At 43.5% G+C, this 15,109-nt stretch overlaps 1 protein-coding gene across 1 annotated transcript in view; it reads right to left on the reverse strand.

Annotated features, from left to right (window-relative positions):
• Positions 1 to 954: 954 nt before the first annotated feature.
• The window catches only part of LOC144037551 (uncharacterized), a 49,171-nt gene continuing 35,016 nt past the window's right edge, over positions 955 to 15,109 (reverse strand). The window contains 2 exon segments of the mRNA XM_077549114.1: positions 955 to 2,073; positions 5,426 to 5,443. Of these exon segments, the coding sequence (XP_077405240.1) occupies positions 1,190 to 2,073; positions 5,426 to 5,443 (902 nt within the window). The 3' untranslated portion in view covers positions 955 to 1,189.

Genomic DNA, 15,109 nt, shown 5'->3' on the forward strand with positions numbered 1-15,109 from the left:
TGGGCTCTGTCCTGGTTCTTAAATGCTCTTTTTTTGCAGTTAATAAAAATAGTGGGCTTGAGGACCCGGGGGAACATTCTAGGGGCTCTGGGACCTGGGGAAAGAAAGGAGTGGCGCCCGTGAGATCCCACATTGATTGCTGCAGGTGCGCATTTGGCCACATAGCCACAGACACGAGGACGCCCAACATATTGCACAAGAGAATCTAGACCCATACTACGCCTGTCGAGTAAGCTGCTTGAAGTAGCAGGGAATCCGTCAAGACGGTAAGCATATAATTAAATTACCTGTCGTAAGATTACTACCCGCTGATATCTCTCACATACAATTAGGGCTCCATTTCAGCCTCCCGGCACCTGCGCAACACCCCGGAAGCAAGGTAGCATTTGGGAGGGAGCATTGTCCAAAAGGTATGACCTGTTTACTTAATTGAGTACAATTCTCCTATCAAGAGTCTTTTATCTATATTTACCTTCATTATTATTATTTAAGTATTATAATAATGGGATAAGCGGTAGAAGATGGATGGATGCATTCATTCAGTTACACAATGCAAGAAACAATGTTTGTCTTTGTAGGAGGGCCCAACTAGGAGCTCTGTGCCACTGTTTATCCCCCTGACCCGTTTTATGTAATTGGCCTTTTACTGATTTCCACCCCTCAGCATCAATATTCAATAAAGGCTTTATAGGGCAAAGTGCAATATAGATGTGGCCGGCATCCGGTCTGGCTCTGCCAGCTTAGTGGCTGCCGTGAAGAAATATTATTTTTTGCTGTGTGAATTATTTAAAAGAATCGCTTGCCCCTATACAAAGTAATTACAGCCTACTGTAGATATATTTCTGCAAAGAATATCATGGCAAGACAAATTAAATGTGGCAAGATATGTGGAGTAAAAAAACAAAAGGCGGCAAAATATACAGACAACTTAAATAACTTTGCAACACGGAAGAACCCCATTAGCGAATTTATTAGGGAAACAGATGACAGAGAGGCATGGAGGACCATGATCACTGACGTTTGTAGCAGACCCGGCACATGAAGAAGAAATGTACGCACATAAAAGGGTTAAGTCAAGACACATACAATATACAATGCAAGTACACAGATCCTTCGTTCATTCAGCGGTAGACAGGATTTCTGCACCATTTTAAAAGTCAATGCATAAATGACGTCATATCAAGCTTCATTAATCACGGCTATTCTCACCAGCACACCTGTGCCTCTTAGCTTTGGCATTACTTGAATATCTTTGACCACAAACAGAGCAAGCAAAATGCTCCTCTCCAGTGTGGGTTCTTGTGTGCCTTGTTAAGTGTGCCTTGTGAGCAAACTTGTGACCACAAACTGAGTAAGCAAAAGGCTGCTCTCCAGCGTGGATTGTTGAGTGCACTTTTAAGATTCCTTTTTGAGTAAAACATTGACCACAAACTGAGCACGCAAAAGGCTTCTCTCCAGTGTGGGTTCTTGTGTGCGTTGTTAATTGTGCCTTGTGAGGAAACTTGTGACCACAAACTGAGCACGCAAAAGGCTTCTCTCGAGTGTGGGTTCTTGTGTGTTTGTTTAAGTTTCCCATGTGAGCAAACTTGTGACCACAAACTGAACAAGCAAAACGCTTCTCTCCAGTGTGGGTTATTGTGTGCATTTTTAGGTGTCCTTTTTGACTAAAACATTGACCACAAACCGAGCAAGCAAAATGCTTCTCTCCACTGTGGGTTCTTGTGTGCGTTTGTAAGTGTCCTTTTGTAGTAAAACATTGACCACAAACCGAGCAAGCAAAAGGCTTCTCTCCAGTGTGGGTTATTGTGTGCATTTTTAGGTGTCCTTTTCGACTAAAACATTGACCACAAACCGAGCAAGCAAAAGGCTTCTCTCTCGTGTGGGTTATTGTGCGGATTTTTAGGTGTCCTTTTTGAGTAAAACATTTACCACAAACCGAGCAAGCAAAAGGCTTCTCTCCAGTGTGGGTCCTTGTGTGCACTTTTAAGATTTATTTTCTAGTAAAACACTGACCACAAACGGAGCAAGCAAAAGGCTTCTCTCCAGTGTGGGTTCTTGTGTGTTGGTTTAAGTCTCTCTTGTGAGCAAACTTGTGACCACAAACCGAGCAGGCAAAAGGGCTTCTCTCCAGTGTGGGTTCTCGTGTGCCTTTGTAAGTGTCCTTTTTGAGTAAAACATTGACCACAAACTGAGCAAACAAAAGGCTTCTCTCCAGTGTGGGTTCTTGTGTGTCTGCTTAAGTGTCCCATGTGAGCAAACTTGTGACCACAAACTGAGCAAGCAAAAGGCTTCCCTCCAGTGTGGGTTCTTGTGTGTTTGCTTAAGTCTGCCTTCTGAGCACACTTGTGACCACAAACGGAGCAAGCAAAAGGCTTCTTCTCTCCAGTGTGGGTCCTTGTGTGCACTTTCAAGTTTGTTTTGTGTATACGTGTTTGTACGTGTGTAGAAACAACAGATTTGCCTCAGCTAGTAAAAAAAAAAAAAAAAGAGCAATTGCTTAGTGCTGTGTACAAGTGACACAGCGATGGGAAAATTGAAAAAGCAGTTCTGAGAAATTCAATTAAGATCTGAGTAATGTACCAAAGCGACAGACAAAAACTGTAAACGTAAGGTAACGAAGTGGCCGGATGAAGATTCCTTTCAAAATAAATAAATACATATTGCTTAAAAGTATTGATTAAGCAAGCGACAAACCTGCTCTGTTCAACACAACACGAGGCTGCTTGCACACAGCGTCCAGCAGCTGACTTTGTCGCTCGTTCTCCTCCTGTGCTCCACAAAGCTCTTTTTCGCACGTCACGTTCGTTGCAGCACACATATTCACGATATCGGCGACACTCTATTTTCACACTTGGCGTCTGCTGAGCCAATGAGTCGCTAAAAAAAAAACGCGTCTCCTTTTTTGGTGGCTAGCAAGCTAAGCTAAGCTAAGCTAAGCAAAGCTAAGCTAAGCAAAACAGGGCCGAGAGATGTTGACGAGCACCGCCTGATACGAATGTAAGCAGACACGAAATGTAGCAATTATTTTTGACTTCTCTAAAGTAGCGACGCACGCACAGTGTCGTTGTTTAAGTCGATTCAGTCAGAAATCAAGAAGGATTATATAGCGAAGCGCGAAATTGTGCGTGTCGACGCCAAAGCGGCCTGGAACGGAGTATCATCGTCACGTGAAACCTACGGCAACTCCAGCTGGACAAATCTCATTGTCGGGGGAAAACCATGATGTAATAATAAACAAAAAGATCACGCAGAACGATATATTTACCAGGAGAAGAAAAGGGACACATTAAAAGTGCATTTGGACGAATAAGAAGCACGTGTAGTACCTGTACAGCGTTGTTTTAAAGCTGTAAAGTCGTGCTCCTCAACAAAATTGCTAATCAGCGCAGAGCAGCGCATTCACGAACCTGAGCACTTATGACACGTAAAAATAGAGCTGTATTCCTGAAGCGAAAACATGAAGAGTTACAACAGTTTGATGACCTCTAAATATAGGTGTGTGTGTGTGTGTTTATGTAAAATACGATACGATACGATATACTTTTATTTTCCCCGTGGGGAACTTCTTCCTGGACTCCGTCCAGTTGCAGTTTACAGTAAAGAGAAACAACAGAATAGAAAGAGATCAAATTAAAATTAAATAAATAAGAAGTGCAGCAATAAGTAGAAGACTTCCCAGAAGTCTTCACAGAAGTGTACATGTGTAGAGAGGTATATACATGAGGACTGCACACACCCATATACTGAAGGATTTTAAAGGAATTTTGTCCTCTTTGCGTGTTCCAAAAATGAGGATAGGTTTAATGCAAGAAAAATACACCTTTGCAAAAATGATTTTTAATCTTTCAGAGAATCTCTGGACAAATAACTGCCTCTGGTCATCACTTAAACAACGTGGGATTTCAGAGCGTCAAATGTGTCTTCTTCCGGGTGGTGGATGGCTTTTATTGTTTTAGGACCTCCCCTCTTTTATTTGTAGACAAAACATATCTCAGTACTTTTCCAGAGCAGATGGCGTAAACAAGGTCAGATCTCGGTGTATGTATTCGGGACTGAATATGTTATATAGTTGAAGGTTCTATTTTTCCCCATAACAAAATCTCACAAACAAGTTGAACCAACTTTACGGTGGCCGTGACTGATGAAGAAAGTAAAGAGTGTGTGTGTGTGTTATTTCAAAGCAAATTTTGTTTTCAAGACCGAAATGTGTTTTCGCACAAAGCGCTGAGAAGGAACTTTTTTAGAGTAAATAGTATGTGCCAGCTTAAGGCCAGACCATACGAGGTCGACATCATCTGCTCTGCTCAGGACACAAAACATTTCGACAAGGTTAATGTGAAGAATTAAAATGTTCATAATGTGTAACAATAGTTGATATATGAAATTAGGTATTAAAAATGTTCTAATATCTTTCAGTCCGCCCTTTGGGCTTATTTAAAAACTAAGCCCAATAACTAAATATTTAAACATTTTTACCAAAGGATTCCCACGGGATTTGCATCATCGCAATGGCAGGTGCAACATAGGAAGAGGAAAAATGAAAACATTCTTTTTATCAGGAGAGGAGGTCAGTCATATGTCAAAACAATGTGATTCATTAAAAGATTTTTTGTTTTTGTTTTTTTCAGTAAAATAAGCATATCATATATGAAGACAGTGTGTTGTGATTATGTTAAAAAAATTGTGTTGGGAGATCCCAGAAATAGAAAATTTGGCATGACAGTCAGTATGAGAAAGAGGGTCATTATGTACGTGCAATTGGAGACGCGATTGAAGACTTGTTGTCGTTTGGGCTAGGGAAGTTTTTGTTGCTTGCGTTTGTTGTTTTTTCCAAACAGAGTCCTTCAGCTCTGCGATTGGCTGGCAACCTGTTCAGGTTGCATCTTGCCCGAAGCCAGTTAGGATAGGCTCCAGCACCCTCACAATCATTGTGAGGACAAACGGTCAAGGGAATGGATGGATGGATGGATCCTTCAGCTTTTTTAGAACCCACATCAACTGCCAGAGATGATCACCGGGCCCAAGGTGTGACTCCTTCTTTGTGGAACGCCCCGGAAAAGGGGACACATTCCTCCTATCTCCATTGGGTAATCCTCAGGTCGTCTGGTGGGAACTGGAAGCAGTTGAATGGCCTCTCAGCTGGCACGTCTGGTGGCTCGCTCCTGAAGGTGGGGGTTGAGCAGAAGGCGGACCTCCGGCTGGTCTAATAGGCAAGATGTGGAACCAGGTGCCCCGTGGACTGGACTAGATTGACCTTTTCATCACCTCATCTGGGTGCAAAATATTTTCATTAGTCACTAATAAACATTTATTCACATCCCTTCTTTTTGAAAGAGCATTTTGGTAGTGTTGTTAGTTAGGGGTTAGTAAATATTAGTAAAGTTCTGTAGGCCTGTCCTGTGGGAAAAATTCTGTTTGTTGTGACATTCAATTAGGATCCAGCCTTTGGCTGACTTTAATGACCTTTAATGACCTAAGCACATCCTTAAATACTAATCTTTCGCCAGTTCAAATCTGACGAGGTCAATTTTGTTTACAGAATGTAATGATTATTGGAATGTTTTATTATAATATTTATTGTTATAGATATAGCATGGATGTCCGGCCATTAAATAAATGCAACTTTCGTCAACAAATAAAATCAAAAAACAACATCTAACCCCAGGGCCCCAGGGGAAAAATAGAAATAGAAGTGGAACATATTCACCTTATTTTCGCCGTCTCTGCCAAAACTTACTCCTTCTCCATGGTCAAGGAAATCCCCAATTGTCCTCCTGTAAAATTCATTCTCACGCACTATCTATAATTATCGCATTAAGACTAACTTTTAATTTTAAATTTATTTATTTAACATGGACTGTTTGTGTCCTTCGCGACAATATACCCAGACCGACCAATAATTCCTCCATCTGAAAAAGATCGCTTTAGAGAATTTTTCAGACTAATATATAAAGTTTTGCAGTAAATAAATTTTGCTTGCTTTTTGTTTAGAAAGAGGGGAAAATTTTACATTTAACCAGCAAATTCGACCATGCGTCCCAAGCAACTATTCAAATTTCAAAAGAGAATTTGGGAAAATATTAGAAGACCAAATTTAACAAAAGTAAAATATAATAATTAAGATTGAAATAAATTTTATCTTATCTTTATTCACATTAGCTGTTTTCAATTTCTGAAACCAGACGAAATTTACCTGTATTATCTTTTGTACTATAAAAATATTGTAGCTTATGCCAATGAATTTTACAAAGAATTTCAGTTTTCAGCCAATCCATCAATTATTATTAATATATAAAGTTGCCCTTAGTTTTAATGTTACCATTAAGCTTGCTAGTCCCCCTTGTTGATGTTTGTCCAAAAAGCTGACTGTTTTAAAATAGACAGAGATAAACAAATCAGATCAAATCAAAATAGACATCAAACGTTTTTAAAATGTAATAAATCTGTGTGTATATAGTGTTGTCAATCAGTTCGTTATATTTACGAAATGTTTTACTGTAAATGTTATCACCTTATATCTGTCAAAAAATATAGAGTGCAGTGTAAACAGTCAGTATCACATCATATGGTCTGGTATCACTAACTCAAGGCACTGTCATGATTTGGGTCAGCTGGTGGGCTCCGCCCACCATACACACCTGCTGCCCATCATGCAATCAGACCTCAATAAAGGCCTGATGGACACAGCAAGGAGTGTCGGGTGATTACCCCGAGACGCCGCTCTCTTGACCTGACTGTACTCATCTTACAAGTTTTCTCCTGCTGCCCATGACTTACCTTTTTGCCGCCACTGTGCGTGCTTTTGAGTTTTGTTTGTGATCCGCCTGTGCGCGTGAGTTTGTGTTTGTTTTCGTCCGCCTGTGTGCGTGATTTTGAGTTTGTTTGCTATCCGCCTGTGTGCGTGAGTTTGTGTTTATTTTTGTCCGCCTGTGTGCGTGATTTTGTGTTTGCGTTTATCGCCACATTAAATCAAAGTTATCCGCATCCCTGCCGTGGCTCGCCTTCCTCACTGCATCTGGGTCCGCCCTTCTCAAGCCGTGACAGAATCACCCGACCAACTATGGACCCCGCAGATCCCAACAGTCCGCGCCAGGTCCTGGCCAGCCATGGACACTTGCTCGGCCGGCACGAGCAATACTTCCAGGATCTAAAGGAGGTGATGTCGGCACTAACTGCACAGATTGGATCGCTCACCTTAAAGATGGAGCAGAGACCGGAATCCACGGCCGCGGAAGACTCACGACCTGCCAGAGCGTCTCCTGTTTTCCCCACTTCCCAATCAGCAGGCAATCTTGTCTTCCGGGAACCCAATATTCCGCATCCCCCCCGCTACGCTGGCGAGATTGGTGGGTGTGACCAGTTCCTTCATCAGTGTAGCCTGGTCCTCGACCAACAGCCGTACACCTTCCCGGACGACGGCTCCAGAGTTGCTTTTATTATGAGCTTGCTTTCCGGCCAGGCAGCATTATGGGCGATGGCGGCCAGCAAAACCAACCCGGAGCTCCGAGCCTCAGTTCCTGCCTTCCTGACTGAATTCCGTAATGTCTTCGACCACCCAGTAAGAGGGAAAGAAGCAGGCAGCCGCTTACTGGACCTCCAGCAAGCCGGCTCCTCCGTGGCGGAATTCTCCATCCCTTTCCGGGTTTTGGCCGCCGAGAGTGGTTACTGCGACGCGGCGCTGTGCGGAATTTTCCGGCAGGGACTAAACCCGCGGATTAAGGATGAGCTGGCGGCACGGGACGAGACGTCCACGCTGGAGGAGCTCATCGGCTTGGCCATCCGGTTGGATAACCGGTTGCGGGAGCGACGGCGGGAACGGGAGGAGGAGGAGCGACGACCGGAGGCAACGGAGACGTCTGCTCAGCCGGTGTCGGCCACGTCCGCGGGGCGCTTCGTCGACGCCCCGCCTCCCAACGCTTCATGGCGACGCGCGCCTGCCAGAGATGGCGCGGAGCCTTTGCAGCTGGGAGGAGAGCGGCTCTCGGCAACGGAGCACACGGACCGGTGGAGACACCTAGCGGCCAAGTGTGGGAGGCGGCCTGAGAGACACAGGCACGTCGCACCTGTTCCAGCCCCAACCATCCCATTCCTACGTAACCCAAGGAGACTACTAGTCTCAGGAGAGATGACATGGGGGGGGGTAAACGCTAGGATGACGGCTCTGGTGGATTCAGGGTCGGATGAATGCATTATTGACCCGAGGATGGTGGACATCCTGAAATGCCCGGTGGTTGAACTCGAGAGCCAAGGAGATGCGCGACCTCGACGGGCGCACCCTGGGTGTGATTTCACACCGAACGGAGAGCCTACAGATGCGTCTATCGGGGAACCACGTGGAAACCGTTCAGTTCCTCATTATGCCGTCCCGGTCGGCCCCAGTGGTCCTGGGCCTGACTTGGCTGGCCAGGCATAACCCGGACATTAACTGGGGCATTCCCAGGGTGGAGAGGTGGAGTGTTTTCTGTCACTCGCATTGCCTGCAGTCAGCAGTGGATGATCACCGTGGCCCAGCCAAAGCCACGTTAGAGGAGATTAACCTGGATGAGGTACCGGCAGAATACCACGACTTGCGGGAGGTGTTTACCAAGGACCGGGCCATGTCTCTCCCTCCACATCGACCTTATGACTGCGCAATAGAACTGGTTCCTGGGGCACCGCTGCCTGGTACACGCCTATATCAGATCGCCAAGCCGGAACGTCAAGCCCTCACTGAGTACCTCACCACGTCCCTGGCGGCCGGACTGATTCGGCCTTCCAAGTCACCGCTAGGGGCGGGGTTCTTCTTCGTGGAAAAGAAAGACAAGACCCTACGCCCGTGCATCGATTTCCGTGGTCTGAACGACATAACTATCAAGAACAAATATCCGTTGCCGCTAAGCAGTGCCTACCATCTAGTGAGGATAAGGGAGGGCGATGAGTGGAAGACAGCATTTAAAACACCTATTGGGCATTTTGAGTACTTGGTGATGCCGTTTAGCCTCTCAAACGCTCCCGCCGTGTTCCAGGGATTCATTAATGACGTCCTGCGCGACATGCTCAATCATTTTTGTTTTGTTTACCTGGACGACATTTTGATTTTTTCAAGAAATCAAACCGAACATCGACAACATGTTCGGCTGGTCCTGGAACGACTGCTGGAAAACCGGCTGTATGTAAAAGCCGAAAAATGTGAGTTTCACGCCAGTTCAGTCCAATTCCTCGGCTACATTGTGGAGAAGGGTCGATTGAGAGCCGACCCAGCGAAGATCCAGGCCGTGGTCGAGTGGCCCACTCCCACATCCAGGAAACACCTACAGAGGTTCCTTGGATTCGCAAACTTCTACCGTCGATTCGTTCGCAACTACAGCTTAAAAGCGGAACCACTAACAAGACTGACATCCACCAAAATTACGTTTGTTTGGACCCAACAGGCAGAGGCCGCATTCGTCAATTTAAAAGTATTATTTTCGCGTTCCCCGGTGTTGACACACCCCGATGAGACTCTTCCCTTTATCGTCGAGGTCGACGCTTCAGAGACAGGAGTGGGGGCAGTGTTATCCCAACGGTCACCGGAGGACCAGAGGCTACACCCATGCGCCTTCTTCTCGCGCCGGCTCAACCAGGCTGAGCGCAACTACGACGTGGGCAACCGGGAGCTGCTGGCCGTTATCCTTGCGTTGCAGGAGTGGCGGCACTGGCTGGAGGGCGCGGCGGAACCTTTCCAGATTTTTTCTGACCACAAAAACTTGGCGTACCTCCGGTCCGCCCGAAGGCTGAATCCCCGCCAGGCACGCTGGGCCCTGTTCCTAACCAGATTTAATTACACCATCACCTACCGACCAGGAGCCCGGAACACCAAGCCGGACGCCTTGTCCCGAATACACAGTCCAGCCGCCGAGGGGTCTCCACCCGAAACCATTGTCCCGGAGGACAGAGTATTGGGAGCCCTCCGGTGGGAAGTGGAGCGGAAGGTGGCGGATGCAGCGGACGACACGCAGACCCCGGTCGCGTGCCCTGAAGACAAGTTGTTCGTGCCCACACACCTTCGGCAGGAAGTGCTGCAGTGGGGGCATGCGTCGAAGCATGTCACCCTGGGGTGGGTCGCACGCTGTCCTTGGTAGCACAGAGATTTTGGTGGCCTGGGCTGCGCAAGGACGTCCAGGACTATGTCACGTCCTGCACGGTGTGTGCCCGTAATAAGTCCTCCCGCCTGAAGCCATCCGGCCAGCTCCGACCCCTGCCCATTCCCCACCGTCCTTGGTCGCATGTGGCCCTGGATTTCATTACCGGACTACCTACTTCCAACGGGCGGTCGGTAATCCTGACGGTGGTGGACCGGTTTTCAAAGATGGCCCACTTTATCGCCCTGCCCAAATTGCTCACCTCGCTACAAACGGCGGATATCCTGATAAAAGACGTTTTCAGGATCCATGGGATTCCAGCGGACCTCGTCTCCGACAGGGGGCCCCAGTTCGTGTTTAGCACACCCATCGGCGCCGGGTGGTCCGCCTAGGGGCGTCGTTAAGGGGGGGGGGGGTACTGTCATGATTTGGGTCAGCTGGTGGGCTCCGCCCACCATACACACCTGCTGCCCATCATGCAATCAGACCTCAATAAAGGCCTGATGGACACAGCAAGGAGTGTCGGGTGATTACCCCGAGACGCCGCTCTCTTGACCTGACTGTACTCATCTTACAAGTTTTCTCCTGCTGCCCATGACTTACCTTTTTGCCGCCACTGTGCGTGCTTTTGAGTTTTGTTTGTGATCCGCCTGTGCGCGTGAGTTTGTGTTTGTTTTCGTCCGCCTGTGTGCGTGATTTTGAGTTTGTTTGCTATCCGCCTGTGTGCGTGAGTTTGTGTTTATTTTTGTCCGCCTGTGTGCGTGATTTTGTGTTTGCGTTTATCGCCACATTAAATCAAAGTTATCCGCATCCCTGCCGTGGCTCGCCTTCCTCACTGCATCTGGGTCCGCCCTTCTCAAGCCGTGACAGGCACATTGTTGGTGTGGGCGGAGTCACCATCGTAGTGGACAGTTCTGGACGCAAGAATGCATTAAGGAAGCATTGGAGCAGTTATTCATTTAAGACTTTTGCGTGTGAGTTCAGGGTGCATTCATTGTGGCATCAGGTGGCGCTAGGAACTTCCGTTGTCCATCAGTTAGTGGCATGGCCGAGCAGGTGGAGTCAGGTATATTTTGTGATGATGGCTGCATCACGCCCCTCTGGTGGTGGTCTTCGTTGGTGGGAGTTTTGTTTTGAAGAGATCTGTGTCCCGCCAGTTGACTTTGTTCTGAAATAATGACCCCGACCAATGACCCTCACTCGACTGAAAACATTCAAATCTGCCCCAACAGTATTTAGGTTATAACATGTCAGTAAATATTAAAACCAAAAACTTCCTTTATTTAAAAAAAAAAAAAAAAAAAAATTTTGAGAAGGGGGAAGAAAAAAATAAAAAATAAAATAAAATAATTAAAACAATGAAAGTTTACAATTTTAAATAATTGCTAATTATATGTCAATATTTGTTATGGTTTACAATATTTAATTTAATATGTTTTGCATACCTTCATAAATAATACTTAGGATAAGATAGGACAGATATACTCTAACAATTTACAAATATAGTTAATTAATAAGTGTGTAGTTTTCAATTAATGTTTTCTCAATGGAGGCCGCAGCCCGTAAAGTCAGCCTTTGGTCAAACATCAAAGCAGGAATGATTTTTAATTACATAGCACCTCAAATTATGTCAAAAATGTGATTCTTCCAGATAGCTTCCCCAATCTGTTTGTAATGAGACTTCAAATGTCGAATTCAAAGGTTAAATATATTCAGGAGAGATTAAAATTATTTTTCTATTTATAAACATGGGAAAAAAAAATCAATTTTAAAAAAAAACTCCTTTTAAATTATAATTAACACATTACTTCATCCCCAGGACCGGAATATGGCACTTTGGTGGGAATCCCGTGTCCTTAATGGGTGTGGCTCCTGATTCTGAAAAGATATTTGAAATTAAATAATGTTCTCACGCACAAGCAAAATCATAAGGGAAAAACAATCATCTTATAACAAAATATTCCACATTAGTTGCTATTCAAATTATTCGTTTTTAATTAATTATTATTATTATTAAAATAAGAGTAGAGACTAAACTATTTAATCTAAAAACAATCCCAGAAAAATGTAATATATATTTTCTCATTAAACTTTAAAAGCAGATTAACAATCACACAATTAACATTACCTTTTATAAAAACATTTTATTTGACCTCATTACAAAGGTTGATTGGCCTTTGGCATTTTTAATTTGAAAAAGGGGGACATCTGGCGGTCAGAATGAGTCACAGCAACTAAAATTTTCAAACTGACCTGCGTCATTAATTTATAAAAGGATGACACCTGGCGGTCAGCTAGAGTCATAGCAACTACAATCAGTCAAAGTTATTTATGTTCTAAAAGCATCATATATGCATTTAAATTTTACAATATCTTAAAACTATACCTCTCTATGTTATTTGTGTATTAATATTCGTTCGTTTTATATCAAACATAATTTTAAATATGACGTATTTGCACTCGTGAAGCCAAATTAAGTATTCAACATTAGTGCTTAAGAAATTTATAAAAGAGGCTTATAAAATCAGTTACGGCAACAATTTATATAATGTCGTTCAATTATTTAACGCAGACGCTTGCGGGTTTTAGCGTTAGAAGTTTTATTAGTAATTTTACCGTCAAAACCATCGAACAAATGCCATATCTTATTAAAATAAACTAACCTTTTCCACAATATAATCAAGTCCCGTCGTTCAATATTAAATAAATTTTAAGTCATTATTCAACGGTAATATTTTAATCCGGAAACTTTAATTCCGTCTAGCGGAATTAATATCAGGTCAAATCATTTAGTCCTTCAGAATAAAAGTGTACCGTAGCCCCAACATTTTAAGTCATTATTTAAAGTTATATACAGTAAATGGTTATAACTTCACAAAAATACCTAAAGCTAGTATTCTAGCATTATTCATCATTATCTTATCCAAAAATACACGATTATGTGTCGTTTTTATTCCACTCGTAAAAGTGTTCTATATCTCGTTTTTTACGTCGAACGCCCGGCGGTGCAAACTTCAGCGTCCCCCATCAATAAAATTAACTTACCGTAGCTTATAACGGCGCCATAAGATTTATTCCACCGCAATCGTGCACCCAGTCGTGCAATTATTTTATTCCTCGTCTTTTATTTCATGGTTCTCCGCTACACCAGCGCATGCGCACTCAACCTTTCCTAGCGTCATCCCGTAGTTTGACGGAAGCTTTTCGGGCCCAAAAATTATATTACGCGCTCGAATAAAGCGTCCATTTTTGTAGTTTCAAATAGTGACCATACTTTATATTAATTATTGCCCGTATCTTATAGCTTATTATATTATATTATATTATAGTTGAGTCGTATTAATATTTCTTAATGAAGTGACGTCTCACTTATAACAGAATTAGTCGACAAAATAGCTCTTTGCGCCCCCGTAAAAACAATAACAATGACGTCGACTATTCTACCACATACAAATAATACACAACAAATATCATGATCTTCTCTCAAAATAATAAATACCGCTTTAAGTCAATTACGAAGCAGTCTCTTGACTAATATAGCCTGTCTGTTCACAATTACTCGATTCAATTGTGCAGAAACCCCTCGTAACGTTACGTACCAATCTCTGGTAATATATCCTCATCTGCGCATTCATCTTTCTGTTGTCTGTCAGCTGAACAGATCTGTCCATGAATATCCATATTCAATCATCCAAGGACCTCGCGATTGATCACAAAACGGCGTATCAACTCCGCTTATGTCAGTCCGACTTACACGAGTTGAGCAAATATATCTTATATCTTGTCTAAGAATATCAATAACCAATTATTCAAAAGACCTTGGCATTAATCTTAAAACGGCGTATTAAATCCGTTTTATGTCAATCCGACTTACACAAGTTGAGCTTGTCCCGAGTACATAACAGCAGTCGTACCTCCCTGCTGCGTCTATCGGCGACTTCATTTCCTCAACTTTAAAACATACACAAGTTGAGCCTGTCCCGATTACATAACAGCAGTCGTACTTTCTGCTGCGTCTATCGGCGACTTACTTTATTCAAGGTCCATTTCTAATCACCCAAGAATCTACTGCTTGTAAAAACAAGATGCTTTTCAAGCCGACTTTTCCTCAACTTTCAATATATGGACTTCAAGCCAATTTTCCACATACCTTAGTTTGTAAAAACAAAAATGCTTTTCAAACTGATTTACCTCTCAACTTCAACAACTTATACAACTTCTCAAACCACTTCCAAGCGATCGCATAACTAACGTGACTGCATTTCCGTATATACAATGCTACGTCACCACGTGTACAGTTCAAACACCGTGGTAAAATCCGAAATCTGGGACTTCGCGTCCAACCACACGATTTCAAAATTTATCACTATTTTTCTTACACAAACTCCATCCTCAATATAAATTTACAAGACGAATTTACCAGCCGCAGCGTTCTGAAACAGACAGAATTCCTAAAACGTGGATAAAGTGTCCACTTACCGTAATTAATATGTGGCCGGGGAATTCTCCCCGTCTCTCAACGCCCCCGCTGTAAAACGTCGCTACGTCGGGGGTCACCATCTGAAGGAATTTAAAGGAATTTTGTCCTCTTTGTGTGTTCCAAAAATGAGGATAGGTTTAATGCAAGAAAAATACACCTTTGCAAAAATGATTTAATAAAAAACAGAGAATCTCTGGACATTCCAACAGCTTCCGATTTCATCACATAAAGAACGTGGGATTTCAGAGCGTCAAATGTGCTCTTCTACGTGTACAATAGCTTCTTATAGTTAAAAAGACCTCCTCCTTTTCATTTATAGACTAAACATACTCTCTGGTACTTTTCCGTGAGCAGATGGCGTAAACAAGGTCAGGTGGATGTTTTTGAGACAGAATGTGTTATATAGTTGAAGGATTTTCCCATAGCAAAATCTCACAAACAAGTTGAACCAAATTTACGGTGGCCGTGACTGATGAAGAAAGTAAAGAGTGTGTGTGTGTGTTATTTCAAAGCAAATTTTGTTTTCAAG

This window comes from Vanacampus margaritifer, chromosome 17, assembly GCF_051991255.1.
Source record: "Vanacampus margaritifer isolate UIUO_Vmar chromosome 17, RoL_Vmar_1.0, whole genome shotgun sequence".
Taxonomy (NCBI): domain Eukaryota; kingdom Metazoa; phylum Chordata; class Actinopteri; order Syngnathiformes; family Syngnathidae; genus Vanacampus; species Vanacampus margaritifer.